The 19,659-nt window shown below is 44.7% G+C and overlaps 1 protein-coding gene and 1 pseudogene across 2 annotated transcripts; one reads left to right on the top strand and one right to left on the bottom strand.

Annotated features, from left to right (window-relative positions):
- Nucleotides 1-777: 777 nt before the first annotated feature.
- LOC307053861 (ubiquitin-conjugating enzyme E2 G1-like) lies at nt 778-1,286 on the bottom strand (annotated as a pseudogene). Its single transcript has one exon. The product of its transcript is annotated as a ubiquitin-conjugating enzyme E2 G1-like (transcript).
- Nucleotides 1,287-19,084: 17,798 nt separating this feature from the next.
- KCNE1 (potassium voltage-gated channel subfamily E regulatory subunit 1) lies at nt 19,085-19,459 on the top strand (the record flags this gene model as incomplete). Its single annotated transcript, XM_079704804.1, has 1 exon — nt 19,085-19,459. One exon carries the CDS (start codon nt 19,085-19,087, stop codon nt 19,457-19,459), a length of 375 nt encoding a protein of 124 aa, XP_079560930.1.
- Between the last annotated feature and the right edge of the window lie 200 nt (nt 19,460-19,659).

The following is a 19,659-nucleotide window of genomic DNA, read 5'->3' as shown; positions in this document are numbered from 1 at the left end:
TTGGGGATAATGACTGAATTCAAGAGCTCTCAACAACGAAAACATGTTATTGAAATATCCAATCCAAGAGATGGATGCAAATATAATACAAAAGGCACCTAGTGACAACCATTCCTCTGAAGGCATCATTAAAAATCAAATAGTTGCTTATTGAGTGTTTCAGTATTTGCACTAAATGATTTGAAAACTTCCTGGTAGACAGAGGAGATAAAAGCAAAGGGAAGTGTGTCAAAACAAAGAAGATACAAAGTTTAGTAAGTGAAAAGAGTTTAATGAAGCCTCAATAGTTTAAAGGAAATTAAATGGAAACTTTTAATCCTAACTGCTTTTTATCTGACATGCTTTAAGGAGTCTTTTAAAACTGATAAGAAACAATGAATAGGAAAAGAAAACCTGCTAAAATCTTTTTAGAATTTACATGATTCTTATTTTACTACAAGAAAGCATTATTGGGTACAAGGTGTGTTTGTGGATGTACATGAACAGTATATATACTTTCCGGATCATGTTGTGCTCTATACAGGTCTTTACAATTCTTCCTGAAGGTTAAAACAGTTCTTTAGAATTCAAAATGCGTAATCATCTGTAAGTTGGCACTTGTTAGGCTCTTGTCAGCATTGATACTGACATGATTTATTGCAGCCCAGTTCCAGCCAGTGTTTGCCAAATTCTTACAACATAAGTCCAGCAATGGGTGGGTAGAGTGCAGGAAAAACAGTGCCATGTTTCTCGATCGGAGGTCCTGAAATGAGTGAAGTTACAGCTGTTGAATAAATGTCACTCAAAAGCAGTCTCTTGCTTTTTCTTACACAGCGGGCAACTTTCCTTTTGAATTCTCCATTTCTGTCTTCCCTCCATTCTTTTGCAGGATCAACATTAGCAGGTGAGTCTCCATTAGGATCTGGCAGCATAGAAATGACACTAATCATGATGGTTTCCACGGTGTGAATAGGCAGCCAGTGTTCCTCTGGCTTTTCATAGCCATATTTATCTTCCCCTGGCTAGTGAAGAATAGAAATGCATGCATCACCATTTTTGTCAACATTTGGGTGCCAGATTTCTGTAACGAATTTCATTTTAGGAGGCCTAAGGGGATAATCTTTTGGGAAAGTGAGATAAGCCTGAAAAACATCGCCTTCATAAAATGTATCTGGAGGACCAATCATGACTTTCCATCGATAGAGATCATTGTCATCTATTCAAGTTGCTGAAAAGCCTTCCACTGGATTTTTGTTGAGTTCTGCCAGCTGTCTTTGCAGCAGCAGCGCAGACTGCAGCTCCGTCATCCTCCCCGCCAAGGGCCCGGGCTGGCGCCGGGGCTTCCAAAGGACTGGGGACAGGCTCTGGGGCTGCTGGACCTGGGTGTGCTGAGGAACCCAGGCCCACACGACGGGAGCGCCGAAGGCGACGGAGGCTGGGCTGGGGCAGCGCCTCGCTGCCCGTGGAGTCCGCTCGCTTCTGCATTCCTCACAGCGCCTCACGCCCGGAAAAGGAGGGTGCCCGTGCCGCCGCGGTGCGCACAGGGCAGCATTTTTTTCTTTTAAAGAATATTCTGGATGTTTTTGTGCAGATGAAAAAGTTCACATATTACATGGGTCTGTGCTCTCTTCGTTTATGTACTCAAATGTTCCCTCCCTGCTGTCAATTCTGCACAGAGGAGGCATGAATCATTGCTCTGCAGCTGCACTAACGCTCCTATCTCCACGTCGCTGCACTAACGCTCCTATCTCCATGTCGCTCCATAGTTTGGTAGCCTAGAACCATGGTATGATTTCACTTTATAATGCAACTGGAGCAACTGGAAAGTTCTGAATTAAAGTCTTCAGACCTTTTTTGAGTGCCTACTCTTAAATCACCAGGAAATGCTTCCCACTAGCTATCTATTTTACATTTGGTAGTGTATATATGTCCATGCCACTCTCTCACTTTGTCACAGCTTACCCTTCCCCCTCCCCATATCCTCAAGTCCATTCTCTAGTGGGTCTGTGTCTTTATTCCTGTCTTACCCCTAGGTTCTTCATGACATTTTTTCCCTTAAATTCCATATATATGTGTTAGCATACGGTATTTGTCTTTCTCTTTCTGACTTACTTCACTCTGTATGACAGACTTTAGGTCCATCCACCTCATTACAAATAGCTCAATTTCATTTCTTTTTATGGCTGAGTAATATTCCATTGTATATATGTGCCACATCTTCTTTATCCATTCATCCAATGATGGACACTTAGGTTGTTTCCATCTCCTGGCTATTGTAAATAGAGCTGCAATGAACATTTTGGTACATGACACTTTTTGAATTATGGTTTTCTCAGGGTATATGCCCAGTAGTGGGATTGCTGGGTCATATGGTACTTCTATTTTTAGTTTTTTAAGGAACCTCCATACTGGCTGTACCAATTCACATTCCCACCAGCAGTGCAAGAGTGTTCCCTTTTCTCCACACCCTCTCCAGCATTTATTGTTTCTAGATTTTTTGATGATGGCCATTCTGACTGGTGTGAGATGATATCTCATTGTAGTTTTGATTTGCACTTCTCTAATGATTAGTGATGTTGAGCATTCTTTCATGTGTTTGTTGGCAGTCTGTATATCTTCTTTGGAGAAATGTCTATTTAGGTCTTCTGCCCATTTTTGGATTGGGTTGTTTGTTTTTTTTGTTATTGAGCTGCATGAGCTGCTTGTAAATTTTGGAGATTAATCCTTTGTCAGTTGCTTCATTTGCAAATATTTTTTCCCATTCTGAGGGTTGTCTTTTGGTCTTGTTTATGGTTTCCTTTGCTGTGCAAAAGCTTTGAAGTTTCATTAGGTCCCATTTGTTTATCTTTGTTTTTATTTCCATTTCTCTAGGAGATGGGTCAAAAAGGATCTTGCTGTGATTTATGTCATAGAGTGTTCTGCCTATGTTTTCCTCTAAGAGTTTGATAGTTTCTGGCCTTACATTTAGGTCTTTAATCCATTTTGAGCTTATTTTTGTGTATGGTGTCAGGGAGTGATCTAATCTCATACTTTTACATGTACCTGTCCAGTTTTCCCAGCACCACTTATTGAAGAGGCTGTCCTTTCTCCACTGTACATTCCTGCCTCTTTTATCAAAGATAAGGTGACCATATGTGCGTGGGTCTATCTCTGGGCTTTCTATCCTGTTCCATTGATCTATATTTCTGTTTTTGTGCCAGTATCATACTGTTTTGCTTACTGTAGTTTTGTAGTATAGTCTGAAGTCAGGGAGCCTGATTCCTCCAGCTCCGTTTTTCGTTCTCAAGATTGCTTTGACTATTCGGGGTCTTTTGTGTTTTCATACAAATTGTGAAATTTTTTGTTCTAGTTCTGTGAGAGATGCCAGTGGTAGTTTGATAGGGATTGCATTGAAACTGTAGATTGCTTTGGGTAGTATAGTCATTTTCACAATGTTGATTCCTCCAATCCAAGAACATGGTATATTAAGAAAATGGGAATAGGAACATACATATCAATAATTACTTTAAATGTAAATGGATTAAATGCTCCCACCAAAAGATACGGACTAGCTGAATGGATACAAAAACAAAATCCATATGTATGCTGTCTACAAGTGACCCACTTCAGACCTAGAGACACATACAGACTGAAAGTGAGGGGATGGAAAGAGATATTCCTGCAAATGGAAACCAAAAGAAAACTGGAGTAGCAATTCTCATATCAGAAAAAATAGGGCTTCCCTGGTGGCGCAGTGGTTGAGAGTCCGCCTGCTGATGCAGGGGACACGGGTTCGTGCCCCGGTCTGGGAGGATCCCACATGCCGCGGAGCGGCTTGGCCCATGAGCCATGGCCATTGAGCCTGCGTGTCCGGAGCCTGTGCTCCGCAACGGGAGAGGCCACAACAGTGAGAGGCCCACATACCGAAAAAAAAAAAAAAAAAAAAAAGAAAAAATAGACTTTAAAATAAAGACTATTAGAAGAGACAAAGAAGGCCACTACATAATGATCAAGGGATCGATCCAAGAAGAAGATATAACAATTGTAAATATGTATGCACCCAACATAGGAGCACCTCAATACATAAGGCAAATACTAACAGCCATAAAAGGGGAAATCGACAGTAACACATTCATAGTAGGGGACTTTAACACCCCACTTTCACCAATGGACAGATCATCCAAAATGAAAATAAATAAGGAAACACAAGCTTTATATGATACATTAAACAAGATGGACTTAATTGATATTTATAGGACATTCCATCCAAAAACAACAGAATACACACTTTTCTCAAGTGCTCATGGAACATTCTCCAGGATCATATCTTGGGTCACAAATCAAGCCTTGGTAAATTTAAGAAAATTGAAATTGTATCAGGTATCTTTTCTGACCACAATGCTATGAGACTAGATATCAGTTACAGGAAAAGATCTCTAAAAAATACAAACACATGGAGGCTAAACAATACACTACTTAATAACGAAGTGGTCACTGAAGAAATCAAAGAGGAACTCAAAAAATACCTAGAAAGAAATGACAGTGTAGAGGCGATGACCCAAAACCTATGGGATGAACAAAAAGCAGTTCTAAAAGGGAAGTTTATAGCAATACAATCCTACCTTAAGAAACAGGAAACATCTCAAATAAACAACCTAACCTTGCACCTAATGCAATTAGAGAAAGAAGAACAAAAAATTCCCAAAGTTAGCAGAAGGAAAGAAATCATAAAGATCAGATCAGAAATAAATGAAAAAGAAATGAAGAAAATGATAGCAAAGATCAACAAAACTAAAAGCTGATTCTTTGAGAAGATAAACAAAATTGATAAACCATTAGCCAGACTCATCAAGAAAAAAAGGAAGAAGACTCAAATCAATAGAATTAGAAATGAAAAAGGAGAAGTAACAACTGACACTGCAGAAATACAAAAGATCATGAGAGATTACTACAAGAAACTCTATGCCAATAAAATGGACAACCTGGAAGAAATGGACAAATTCTTAGAAATGCACAACCTGCCAAGACTGAATCAGGAAGAAATAGAAAATATGAACAGACCAATCACAAGCACTGAAATTGAAACTGTGATAAAAAATCTTCCAACAAACAAAAGCCCAGGACCAGATGGCTTCACAGGCAAATTCTATCAAACATTTAGAGAAGAGCTAATACCTATCTTTCTCAAACTCTTCCAAAATATAGCAGAGGGAGGAACACTCTCAAACTTATTCTACGAGGCCACCATCACCCTGATACCAAAACCAGACAAAGATGTCACAAAGAGAGAAAACTACAGGCCAATATCACTGATGAACATAGATGCAAAAATCCTCAACAAAATACTAGCAAACGGAATCCAACAGCACATTAAGAGGATCATACACCATGATCAAGTGGGGTTTATTCCAGGAATGCAAGGATTCTTCAATATACACAAATCAATCAATGTGATACACCATATTAACAAATGGAAGGAGAAAAACCAAATGGTCACCTCAATAGATGCAGAGAAAGCTTTCAACAAAATTCAACACCCATTTATGATAAAAACCTTCCAGAAAGTAGGAATAGAGGGAACTTTCCTCAACATAATAAAGGCCATATATGACAAACCCACAGCCAACATCATCCTGAATGGTGAAAAACTGAAAGCATTTCCACTAAGATCAGGAACAAGACAAGGTTGCCCACTCTCACCACTCTTATTCAACATAGTTTTGGAAGTTTTAGCCACAGCAATCAGAGAAGAAAAGGAAATAAAAGGAATCCAAATCGGAAAAGAAGAAGTAAAACTGTTACTGTTTGCAGATGACATGGTACTATACATAGAGAATCCTAAAGATGCTACCAGAAAACTACTAGAGCTAATCAATGAATTTGGTAAAGTAGCAGGATACAAAATTAATGCACAGAAATCTCTGGCGTTCCTATACACTAATGATGAAAAATCTGAAAGTGAAATCAAGAAAACACTCCCATTTACCATTGCAACAAAAAGAATAAAATATCTAGGAAGAAACCTACCTGAGGAGACAAAAGACCCGTATGCAGAAAATTATAAGACACTGATGAAAGAAATTAAAGATGATACAAATAGATGGAGAGATATACCATGTATCTAGCATTTCTGCATCTATTTTCAGAAGTGATATTGGCTTGTGATTTTCCTTTTTTGTCTTTTTTTATCCGGTTTGGTATGAGTGTTCTAGCTTCACAAAATGAGTCAAGGATTTTTGACTGTCCTTCATATTATATTTCTTCACATGTTTTAGAGTTTTGATTTTTAGGCTCATTTTGAGTGGGTTTTTGTTGTTATTCTTTTCATTTTTCTGCTCACCTGCCTCCACCCCACCCAATGAGCTTTTCCCTGATGATCGTTTTGTGATAGTTTTCACCTTGACTCTGTGACTTCATCCTGGACCAGTTTTTATAAAGGCAGTTTGGGGTTTCTGTGCCATACTGATTGTGTGGACACCCATGCCATCATGAGGCCAGCATGTGACTAGGCTCTGTTTTTGGCTGGGGCTTGGGTCTCCAGCCCCACATTCCTAGACTCTCATTCTTCTAAAATATTGGTCTCCAGGAAATGGAAAGCCATGGGGCTCCCACCCCAGTTCTTGACTTAAGCAATGTACTTAGCTCCTGTCTACCATCTTGGGTGTTTGTGTCTTGGGTTTATCCCATAGGAGCAAAACTCCCTGCTGATTTTAGACAAAGAGCCCCCTGGGTCAGAGGCTTCCAGGAGTTTTCTTCTGCCTCTGTTGAGCCAGATATCTCTTTTTAGCTTTCTATTTTTATACCTTATCTGTCATGGTTTTGTGTTCAGGCTAAAGGATGGATCAAAGCTAGAACTCATTGAGCTGCCTGTTCACAACACTCTTCCCTATCTTTCTTATTTTCAATTTACTGCCTTGTCTCACAGGGATTTAAAGAAACTATTTTACTTCATGATGCCAATGCAATGAGTCAGATAGAGCAGGTGTCCCTATCACCCCGAGCGACAAATGAGCAAAACAAGAAACAGAGAGTTCAAATGCTTTAGTTCAGGTTTAGGGAATAGCTGGTTACCTGCAGAGCCTGTTCCCCCAGAGCCCATCCTAATTTTACTTTTTAATCATTCTTGCCGCCAAGAGAAATAGAACACTGAACGATCACGGCATTCATTAAAGACAATTCCCTTGACCAATTTTTCAATGCTTTTGATACCTTGAGCATTTTGTAATTTCAAGAATAGTATCAGAGGAGAAAATGTCCGATCTGCTGTCACGGCACTGGATTTTAATTTAGATCGTGTCATTCCCACTTATTCCTCCCATTTACTTTTCTAGTACAAATTTCCATGCTCCAAAGTTCAATTCAATTCAGTTCAATTCAGCAAATGTTCACTGAGGCTCTGTCGTGCTCAGACACCACCAGGTGGTATGGTCTGGTCCATGACTGGTCCAGAAAGGGGCATCCCCCAAATCACGCATAGATGAGCAACTCGTTTTCCACTCAAGAAATATCTAGGAATCTCTTTCCACATGCCGAGCTCCTTGCTGGTCATAGTAGATGACTGAAAGGCAAGTCCCTTGGTAGAGGCTGTCCCTTGGTAGAGCTTACTGCTGGAGGACAGCTGACATGGTCATTGATTACTGACATGTGAGGCAGAAAATGAAGAGTGGTGAAGTGGACCATACAAGGATGGATGAAGAGGGCTGGACTGGGCCAGGAGATCAGCCCTGAAACTCTTGTGAGATTCCTGGTAAAAGTCGATACAGACTGGCCTTTGGTAGGGGCTTCAGAAATGAAAAGAAGTCCTGAGATCACTGTTGGGGGTGGAGGGCGTAGTCATAGGTGACACCCTGGTGCTGTTGGAACCTGCACAGCGGTCCCCAGCAGAGAGAGAAGATCACTTCTGCCAGAAAGTCTTTGTGTGTGTTGGTGGGGACATGGGGGAGGTTAGCAAAAGAAAGGATATTTTAGCTCTCATCTGCAAGATGGGTGAATTTGAACATACATTAGATTGGGCGCTCTACAACCTACCCATAGAGGAACTCAATAAAGACTGAACTGAACTGACTAGTCATCCAGGGAAAAGATTTATTTCTTGGGAAAAATTGTAAGGAAAGGGATCCGAGTTTAAACTAGGACACTACTTAGAATAAGGATTCAGTTTGAAAATCAAGATTGTTGTCAACCAACAGGACCTACTGTCTAGCACAGGGGACTATACTCAGTATTTTGTAATAACCTATAAGGGAAAAGAATCTGAAAATGAATATATAAATATAACTGAATCAGTGTGCTGTACACCTGAAACTAATACGATATTATAAATCAACTTTACTTCAATAAAAATTGTTTAAATAAAATAAACGACAATTTAAAAAATTAACAAACAAAAGACTGTTAACCAAAATCTTTTCACTGTTTACAAATTTTGCACTTAAAAACGAACTTTTTGGCCAACCCAATATTTTGGAATTTGCTTTTCTAAAGATTTCCTTTGAATATTTTTCCTCTCATCCCCTTTTGAGTCATGCTGGACACCACCCCTGATTTCTTCACTTTTTCTTTCAATCCCCGTGGAGGACCTGCAGCAACCCACATGAATCCAGACTTCCAGGCTGAGGTCCTGGTTGAAATAACACAGAAACCATGACAATGGCTGTGGACAGTCCGTTTCTAAAAAAAAGTGACCTTCACACACATTCCCAGAAAGGCTGTCTGCACTGGTTTTAAATTCAGGCTTGCCAATGCATTTCCATTTCAGGCACTTTGGCCACAAGAGTGCTTCTGTGTTATCAGGAATTGGAGGTACACTGAAATAATCTCAGACATGCAAAGAACTGAAGAGATGCTAATCTCACTCCTGCGTCTCCTTGTTCTTTGGCTGTGTAGAACAGCCAGCATATTGTTACCTTCGTGATTTGTAAATCCACAGCATTTAAAAGGATTAGATATATGTCAGTGTAAACTGGATGGATTGAGGGTTTTTTTTTTAAACATAAGGACTATGCTTGTATTCAAATGTCAAACAATGTATGTGTAGGTTTAGTGTTCTTTCTTAGCCATAAATAACATTCCAGGCTGTAATTAATTTATCCATGTTCCTATCAGCACAGCATTATTCCAGGACATAAAGGGGTGGAGAGAGGCGGGGGGCGGGGGCAGAAAACAACACTGTTATTTCTTTTGGAAAAGCTTTCTTAATTGGATCTGTGCTCTTTTCATAACAAGGTGAAGGCTGTGGTTATTTGTCAAATGCAAGGGCAGCTGGGATGCCTGAATCCATGGGTCTGTAGCCAGATGCGTCGTCTTCTTTGAATGACTCGAGGGTGACAAAAATTAGTGCAAGTGCCCCTGAGACCTGGGCAGAGGCTGCTTAAATGACTATTTTATTGGACAATCTTGCCATCCACCCACCAGGCAACACTCAGTGGCACCATGCATTGCAGAGCCCCATAGAATTGATGCCACAGAGTTGAATTTGTTTTATGGGAAAGACAGTCCTTGCCCTAAATCATTAGTTCCTAACACAGCAGCCAAGAATCATCTAGCACATCAGGGATCCATAAGTCTGCGGAATTGTAGCTAAAATGTTGCACGCGTGTGCATTTGGGGTAAGGGTTGGGGAGAGCCATAGCTTTTCTCAGATTCCCAAAGGAATCCTGAAAAATCCAGAATCATTGCTCTAAAAGGACAAACAGAAGATACACATCTGAAACAGCCAAAAAGCACGTGCAACACAATATCTGAGCAAGGCCAAAACAAGTCAATGAGGAAGTGAGTTCCCAGGTGTGCAAAGTGAAGGAACAGCCAGAGAAAGGGCATTGCAGGAACTTTTTCCTGGAAGGGAAGGGCCTAGAATAAAAGTGACAAACTCAGTCCCTGCAGAACCAGGCAGGGCATTCCGTAAGCGGGGCCTGCTGAGTGTCCTTGTCAGGGAGAATGTGGAGTTTGCATTTTTCTGGAAAGGGGCTGGTGCCCTCAGCTCCTGCCTCTTGTTCTGTCAAATATGGGCATACGTTTCTAAATCCACTGGGTTTTGTGAGAGAAGCCAAAGTCTAGGTATTTAGAATAAGAGCTCTCAATTTTTTTAATCTAAAAACCAATTCAAAATTAAAGCTAACAGGGACTTCCCTGGTGGTCCGGTGGTTAAGACTCCGCACTTCCACTGCAGGGGGCACAGGTTTGATCTCTGGTCAGGGAACTAAGATCCCACATGCCGTGCGGTGCAGCTAGTCTAAGACTAGCATTCCCTAGTCTTAGACCTTTGCTGAAGATCTGGGATTTGAAAAAGTCCTGAGCTCCAGCTGAAGGATTGGAGCTTCAATGACCATCATCAACCTCTGGTTTGTTAAGCTGGAAGCAGAGGGCCGACCCCATGAACAAGGGCCTGGAGCAGGGGGAAAAGATGGGCAGTGCCCAGGGGATGGAGGTGCCTCGTTTGCTGGTCTGGGAGCTCAGAGGGGCTGAGCCCTGGGAAATGAGCTTGGGAGCTGGAATGGCCTGTAGGGTCCCAAGCAGACTGGGAGTAGTTTCTTTTTGGAACAGGATCAGCCCTCGAGAGGGTTTTAGACGAATGCCAGGAGAATACCGCGTTTGGGAAGGATGCATCTTGTGTGCAGGACTCCCACCTAAAGAGGAGTCCTGGGAGGAAACTGAAGCTGGCCTCCTGTGACCAAGTGAATCAGGTGGGAGCTGTTGGCTAAGGAAAGGGGACAGAAAAAATGCGAGCATTGAATGGCCAGTAGAGAAGACGCAAACACGTCCAGCCACCTGCGTGGGATGGTGATGGAGCTGGGGCGGCCGTGGGGGGACCACACCCGAGGCCGCGGGGCCGGGCTCTCTTCCATCACTCTGTACCTCCTCACCCGTCACCGGGGGCAGGATGGGGACTTCAATGACCTTCCTCCTCCTTGTCTTTCTCGTGAGGAGGAAGTACTGCAATTTTCGCGTACTACGGCACCCAGGTTATGCTCTGTGGCTGCTCAAGAAAAGTTGCTGGCTTTCCAGGTGTTTCTCACCGACAGGTGAGAGCTGCCCTCGAGGGTACCAGAAGCTGTGCAGTAAGGGTCAACAAAAAAGAAGGAAGGGGTCCTAAGGGAAAGGAATGGTCCCCAGGCTAACACAGGGGCATCTGGATGCCAATGGAACAGCAGTCAGAGAAAATGGCAAAGAGCTATCTGCACGATCCTGGGTTCTGTATGTGCGTCCTGGGTGGGTTACAATGAAGACAGTCCTCTCTGGTGACAGGGACTCTGTTTCTCTGGCAGCGTGTGGAAAGGGTTAGACTCATGAGCAGGAACTCCAAGCTGCGAGTTGAGATTTGAGATCTTTCTAAGAAAGAACGAGAAGCGGCTGGAGCTCTGGCTTTGGATGTCACCTGCATTGAGGGGGGAGCTCGTGGAAGATGACGATAAACCCACCGAGAAGAGCAGAGCCCACATTTGCCATCCCCTCTCCCAAGGGACAGTTCCCAGTGAGGGGACCAAGAGGAATGGAGAAGGCGGAGGAGCCAGAGGAAAAAGGGAGATGACCCGAGGACCTTGTCGCTCAGTTGTTATGCTTGTTTAAGACCAATCACACCTGTACGATGGGAAGAGGCGAGAAGGAAAGAGTAAAAGGAGAAGGAAGAGAAAGAGAAAAAAAGCCATTTCAAGTTCGCCAAAGGCAACAAAATACGCTCTCTTATCCGTAATTGTGTTTTATCATTACGAACAGGGCATGACAACAACGGTATCACTGCAATAAAATAATTCATCACACGTGGGATGGAGAGAACCAGGGAGAGAAATAAGAATATCACCACTATTAGGACTCTGTGCTTGCTTCCACTGCAGGGGGCATGGGTTTGATCCCCGGTGGGGATCCCGCATGCCACAAAAAAAATTCACCACTCCCAGAATACTTTACTTTTTTTTTTTTTTTTGGCTGCGTTGGGTCTTCGTTGTTGTGCGTGGGCTTTCTCTAGTTGCGGTGAGCAGGGGCTTCTTTTGTTGCAGAGCACAGACTCTAGGTGCATGGGCTTCAGTAGCTGTGGCATGCGGGCTCAGTAGTTGTGGCGCACGGGCTTAGGTGCTCCGCGGCATGTGGGATCTTCCCTGACCAGAGCTCAAACTGGTGTCCCCTGCATTGGCAGGCAGATTCTTAACCACTGCGCCACCAGGGAAGTCCCTACTTTACCTTTTTGAAGACATTTCCAAACACACAGTCTGCACAGTAACTGGGTGACAGGTGGGCAGACATCGACCGCCCCATCCCCTGACAGGGGGGTCTCTGCAGTTGGTCTGGAGCACACTGTCCATGCATGTTTACCTGGCCCATGGATTATTACTGAAAGAGTAGCACATAAATTCTACAGGACAAACATTTTTGCTTCAATGATCCATTTTTTCCTTCCTGGTGGAGTCCTTTTGTGGAAAGGTGAGCAAAAAGATACTAAATACATACAGCATGACCTTGAGGGGGTAGAATGCAGAGAATTTTCAGATAAAGTTTATGTCTTTTTTCCTAAATATTAGAGAATATAGTTATTGCAAAAAAAAGGAAAGGAAAACATAGAATGTATAAATAAGAAAATAAATACCATGTAAACCCATAACTAGCACACAGAATTAACATCATGATGTGTTTTCTTAGTCTTTTGAAATAATGCATAGCATCTTGTATGTACAATTTAGGGGTTTGCATTTTTCACTTAACATTACCAACTATTTGTAAACATTATCTTAATGACCACATAAAACATTCCAGTATGTAGAATAATATTCTATCATATGTAACATAATGTAACCACTTTTCTATTTTGAGACATTTAGATTCTAGTTATTTTAAGTAAAACTACAAAGAACTTTTCTATGCATAAAGCTTTTCTACAGTTCAGATCCCCTCCATAGAATAGATTTCACACAGTATAAATACACATCAAGGCTATGGACATTTTAGAACTTTCCAGAGTGGCTGTGTGGGTTTAGACTAGCACCTGTGGTGCAGGGGAATGCCAGCTCTGCCTGTGCTAGCTGGGCTGCGTCCTAAAGTGCCACATCCAATGGACCCCCTCCCACAGCCTTCAGTGGCCTCCTCCCCAAGAGAGCCCCCAGGCAGAGGCTCAAGCAGAAGTGACTGGCCCAGGAAGACTAGGAGGGTCTGAGAAAATGTCTTCTATCTCTAGGTCAGGAATCTAATTTCTCTGTTCCCTGCCTGCAGACCACAAGCCTGGACCTTATTCCCCAGCGCTTTCACTGTCGTTTGGGAACTGCCCGTCTCACGCTCGCCAACCCTCTACCCCTCCCCAAGCTGGTAGGCAGCTGCTGTGAAATTTGCCTGGAGGTTCCTGGGGCCAAGGCTCAGTTTGCTCCTGGCGGCCTGAAAGGCTGTTCCCACTGCCCCAGGAACTTCGGAGCTGGGGTGCCAACGCATGGGTGGCTCCAACCACCGACACCTGCGCACGGGGACCCCTGTCTGTCTGGTCCACAGCTGCACCCCCAGCTCAGGACGGGACACCTGTCAGTAGGTGCTCAATAAATGCTTGCCGATAGTTGCATGGCCACTGCTGGGGTTCAGGACGCAGCTAAAAGGAGTCTGCTGTGGTTTTGAGCTGATCTGAAGTTCTTGTTTGGAGATGTGTGAAGGAGTGTTTGGCGAGTGCTTGGCCGACAGTGGGGTTCTCCGGGACGGACTTCTTTTGGCCACTGCGGCTTCTTGCCTGCCCGTCCCGAACTCCTCAGGAAGGTGTATCTGGCTGGCTGGCTGGCTGGCAGTTCTTATACAGACTCTCTGCCGGCTCTGCGCTTACCCTGGGTGACAGAGCGCTTGCTGGAGACGCAGGGTGCGGAGGATCCGGGGGGCCCCGGGATGGCCTGGGGTGGCCCGGGGGCCGCGGGCTCGGCGGGGACGCGCGGGGACGGGGCGGGGCGCCCTGTGGCTCCGGAGGCCCCGCCCGCCCCGCCGCGCACTTGCCCGCGGAGCGCGCCGCCTGGGGCGCGGCTGTCGGTGCCCTGCGCTTGGCTGCCCTGGACCCCGCTGCGCTCCCGGCTCTCTCCGCGCCCCAGACCTGGTAAGTCAAGGGCTCCTGGCTCCCGGCTCCTCGCCCGGCGCGCGATGCCCCAGGCCGGCGACCCTGAGCGGGCTCCAGGCACCCAGTCTCAGCCCCTGGGCCACAGCGGGTGCCCCCAGGCAGGAGGCGCCGCGACCCCCTTAGTGGGAGACAGAATCGGTGGCTCGGCCTCACGCCTCCTTTCCCTCTGCCTTCTACACTTCTAGAACGCATGCCTAGAAAATCATCTCACCACCAAACAACGACAACATTTTCCCATTATTATTAAATTACAGTCGTTCCTGGAGAAAATTGGGAAAATACTTAAAAGCATCCAAAGAAAACTAAAACCGCCCATGATCCCAGCCCCCCGCTTGGTTTCAAAGACCTCCAGATGGGGCAATATTTGCAAACACACCCGGCCTCAAAGGGAATCTTCTGTGGCTTTTTTTGGACCAGAAAAGTCTCTTGGGCCTTGGCATCTCCCCAGGGAAAAGGCAGGGGACACGCAGAACGTTACTGGTATCTGATCTTGACTGTAGTAACTGGGGGAAATGTGGAACTTTTAGAAGAAAGTGGACCCAGTAGCAGTCACGTGTTATGTGCTGAGTATATCACGTTACTCGGCCCCGCCCCATCCCCGCCCCCTGCCCCCGACCCTCCATTTTTCAGACTGCTATATGTGAGCTGTTTGAGTCCACTTTTAAGTTAAGAAGGAGCTTCCAGTTCCATTGAGGAAGGGCCTTGTCAATAACCACGTTGTCACGTATGGTCACCATGGCGGGGAACTTTGCTGTGATCACACCGTTGCTTTAATTCATGTGATGAGTGAATCGCCAGAAGGCGCTGTTGACTCTGCTCTATGGGTTTCTAACCAGGGGGCAAAACCCCTCCGCTTGCTCGGCTCGGTTTCATGCTGCTCATCCGAGATGAGCTGAGGACGGGTCTGAGGAAGGCATTCTCAGCTTCCAGAATATTCAGGTATGTCTTGCTTTTGACAGGTTATTCAAAAGTGGATTGTTTTGAAAATAAAAGTACCCCGTGAAGACATCAGAGGGATTCACTCCTGTCACCTTAAGTCTCTGAAGGCAGAGCCGGTGAGACAGTTTCTGTGTGGTTCGGGCTTTCCAGTAGTTGAGGGGGACATTTATTCACTCATGCATCCGTGCATGCACTCCTGCATCTGTGAATATAGGCTGTGCTCCTGCCACATGCCAGACACTGTTCTAGTCTTCGGGATACATGGGAACAACACAGGCAAAGATCCCTGCCCTCAAAAGCTTACATTTTCATAGGGAAGACAACCAATAGACAATGAACAGAATAAATAAGAAAAACTATACTAGGTGCAGGTGATCAAGTACTATGGATAAACAGGAGAGCAAGATAAGAGTTATGGGAATTGGGGAGGATGCGTGAAAATTATGCTGTATTATTGACAATTATTGATGGCTTTAAACCTTTTTAGGAATAAGGTGGGTTGCAGATATAGATAGTTATTAATATAGTTATACATAACTATATTAATAATATAAAATTTAATATACAAAATAAAGAATGCCAGTAAAATAAATATACATAAAAATAATGTAAATTTTATTATATCAAAACAGACTACATTGAAAGAGGTTTTCATTTGCTTACACCAAGCTCTTTCCAGAGTGTATTCTACTTTGTTGATCATTTGCCCTCACATTCACATTGTAGTTGTATTAAATTTAATACTTTGCATGCCCACTGAATTCAGCAAACCCATATGGACTCATTCTGGGGGCTGGAGTGAGGACAAGGTGAGCGATACAGTCTCTGATCCTCCTGAGCTCCTGGAAATGCATAGACAAGCCTACAAATGACTACAACACAGCTTAGAATCTGAGCAGTACGGACTGGGCACTATGAGGGCTCAAAGCAGGGGACGGGACATCTGGAAGGGGCTTCACAGGTTAGCATAGGAGTGCGCTTTTGGAGGACCAGTAGAATTTTGGCAGGCAGACATGGTGGTCATGACTGTCTTGCAGAGAGAGCAGCAAAAGCAAGAGACAGGAAAGTTGTGGGCTTGTTTCATGCCTCCCCAGTCGTCCCATCATCCCCAGCTTTCAGATGAGGAAACTGGGGCTCCCCAAATTCATTTAATTTGCTAAGGGTGATATTCTTCCTTCTATGTGACTTCAGCTCCCCTCCCAGAGTCTGGGAATCCTGCTGCCATCCATTCTCCATGCCAAAATGCTCATCCTTTTTCCAATGTTGAGTTTGACTGGGTCCCTCTCATCAGCTCCCTGGTTCACATTTCCACCTTCACACCCCAGAGCTCCTCTCTGCCACCCCTAGAGAGGTCTGGGATGCTCTTAGCCCTGTGACCAGACTCAAGAACCACACCACACATCCAGCAGGGAGGCGGCAGAAAGCCCTTTACAGATCTTTGAGGACAGGCAAATGTGGTGCCTCTGTATAGGTTTCATCCTGACTGTTTGAAACCTTGGCTACCTTAGTGATTCCTCTCCCGGGAGAGAGGAAGGTGAGAAACCCAAGACAAAGCCAGCTGACTGCCTGGAAGAGTCTGGGCCCCTCTTTGCTTCTTTGCTGCTAGGAGGTAAATATATCTCCAGAATTTGGACATCGTGTTTCGACAAAGTTGAAGACAGTTGACAGTTATTTCCAGGGAAAATTGGCTCACAGAATTCTTGACTCAGCAAGATCGATCATATTCCCCCAAATTAAGCTTATCCATAATTGTTTCTACCCTAATTCTGCTTCCTGAAACAAAAAGTGAGGATTTCAAAACTGGATGCTCTTTCGAGGAAATGCTGACAAGAATGGCAGGAATGTCATCCCCATCCCACCTAGATAAGCAAGCGAGGGTACCGTCTGGGAGCCGCGAGGAGTAGCTAGGACTGAGCCAGGGCTGGAACTCGGATCCCTGACGTTCCTCTTTCCCTGACTTGCCCCCAGAATCTGTCCCTCTCAGTAGAGAGCTTGGAGTCAGCCATGAAAGCCTTGCCCTTTAAGTAAATACGTAAGAAAGAATGAGAGGTGCGGTACTAGGAAATCTGTTCTAAAAGCCGGTTAGCGGTGCTGATATGAGACGGATCTGGAACTCCTGGGAGAAAAGCAGAAGGGGCGGTGTGTGCCGGGAACAGCGTGACATCACCTACTTCCCCCTCTCCCCTGGGTGCAGTCGGAGCGTTCGCAGGATCCCGGGGTGCTGGAGGCCCGCTTGCTGTCCATTTGCAGCTCAGCTCGGCTGTCCACAGTCCCGAATCCTGAGTGATTCTCAGTAGACCAGCAGCTCTGGGACTCAGCTTTGACAGAAAAAAAATTGCAGTAACCTTTGTTTGGGGCAGCGTCTATGCCTCCCGAAGAGTCTCAAACCCAGGCAGAAGCAGAAACTTCTAGACCCCCACCCCACTTCCTTCTTTCTGGGTCCAATAAGGCCAGTTTGAGAATGTTTATAGCACAGGCTGAGCATCAAACTGGTTGTGTTTGGAGCTGGACCTCCCTGGTCCCTGCTGCTTCTTCCTCCTCTAGCCCCCTATTCCCTGTGCAAGCTACAAAAAGCTGTGGTTCTCGCCAGTGGGGCAGAGGGGTCTTCTGATGGCATATGTAGGTCAGAAGCCAGTTCCCAATTAGGTAGACTCAGTTTTACCTGATACAAGTAGCCGGTTCCTTGGTCCCTTTGAGCTTAAATACAGATCTGCCTTCTCTCTGCAAGGTCCTGAGAACTCCCTTTTCTATGCTAATAAAATGTGAGTCCATGGCTAAAAGATTAAAGTTTAGATGTATTTTTGATCGGAGACGTGACCTTGGGCAAGTCAGCTCACCTCTGTGGAAACCAGTTTTCTATGAAGTTAAGACTGTTGGATCAGCTGGTCTCCAAATCCATTTGAGTCCAACAGTCCTAACTGTGGCCACTAGACAGTGCTTTGGCATTATAATGGATGTGAACTTGGGACATAAACCCACAGCTGTTGTGCAGATTGGGTTCTGTGCCGTTTACACCATGCTGATTATTAGAGAACATTGCCAAACTCATTTTGTGACTCAATACACAAAAACACCACGTGACCCAGCATGCAGGCCTTGAGGGCACAGAAGGCATTTAGCAAAAGCGATACAATAAATTAAGTGTAAAGTCAGCAAAAGATTTTTCGTTAAAAATGCAGAGTTGTTATTTGAAAGGCAGTTAAGTAACTTGGCTTTTCTGGTCCAGCATAAAGTTACGACAGGCTTATCATAATTTGAGGTGCCAACGTGAGTTAGGACAGGGACAGCTGAGGTCATGGTGATGACTTGAGAATTTCTTTCCGCAACTCCTGTTCAGATTTTCTCAGGGACATGCAAGACCGAAAAAGAAAATCTGAAAAACAAACAAGATTGGAAAATTATGCTATGACGTTATTATTTCTCTTCTTATATAATTCTTTCGGGTACTCTGCAGCACAAAAGACTGATTGGTTGATTTCCTAAGGGCCCACATCATAGCTCAGTGGTTCTCAATCTTGACTGCAAAGTAGGATCACCTGAGAAGCTTTGAAAAGTCCCAATGCCAGACAGGAACCCAGACCAAGGTCTGTCTTCCTCTTCTTATAAGGCCACCGTCCTATCAGATTAGGACCTTACCTTTGTGACCTCATCTAACTTAATTACCTCTGAAAGACCCTACCTCCAGGTTCAACCGCATGAGGGGTTAGGGCTTGAACATATGACTTGGTGGGGAGCACAATTTGGCCCATAGCGTATAAATTAAAAGGCACACGTACGACACAGTGTGTGTATTAAGGGAACCCGTTCTGGTGATCACCTATGGAGGTAGGGACTGGGAGTGGTGAGTAGAAATAAAAGTGAATCCATTTATCCCTTGATCAGACAAGAGAGGGCATTATGCAGATCCCAGGTGGCACACACCGTGACCGAGTACTCCTCCGTCATACTCTGGTAGGACACCCCTCTCACTGAGATTTTTAAAAACTGTGTGGGGTGTGTGTGTGTGTTGGGGTGGGGGGGTTTGGGCCAATACATATTTTTTGATTTCAGGTTGCACTTTTCTTTTAGAAAGTTTTCCTGGGAAGTTCCCTCTCCCGCAGTGAAACCTTGACTCCCAGGATGATCCTGTCTAACGCCACGGCTGTGACACCCTTGCTGACCAAGCTGTGGCAGGGGACAGTTCAACCGGGCAACAACACATCCAACCTAGCCCGCAGGTCCGTGGGCCACGATGACGGCAAGCTGGCGGCACTCTATATCCTCATGGTGCTTGGCTTTTTCGGCTTCTTCACCCTGGGCATCATGCTAAGCTACATCCGCTCCAAGAAACTGGAGCACTCCCATGACCCGTACAATGTGTACATCGAGTCTGACACCTGGCAGGAACAGGACAAGGCGTACTTCCAGGCCCGGATTCTGGAGAGCTGCAGGGCGTGTTACGTCATTGAAAACCAGCTGGCTGTAGAACGACCCAGTGCATACCTTCCGAGATGAAGCTGTCATCCTGACCCCGAGACTGGTCAGAATTGGACAAAGCCTCCCTGATGATCTGATTTTTCCAATTACATGTTCCTTATATTCTTTACTGCATGAATATAATTCGGCTTTTTTTTTCTATCATAAGGGGTGAAAGGTGGATTAGTAACACTATATTTCTAAAATCACTTTCCTTCTATAATAGGCTGTGAGCCGTT

Source organism: Hyperoodon ampullatus, assembly GCF_949752795.1.
Source record: "Hyperoodon ampullatus genome assembly, chromosome: 5".
Classification (NCBI taxonomy): Eukaryota; Metazoa; Chordata; class Mammalia; order Artiodactyla; family Ziphiidae; genus Hyperoodon; species Hyperoodon ampullatus.
The sequence above is the reverse complement of the archived record's forward strand: the minus strand, read 5'-3'. Positions and strand labels throughout refer to the sequence as shown.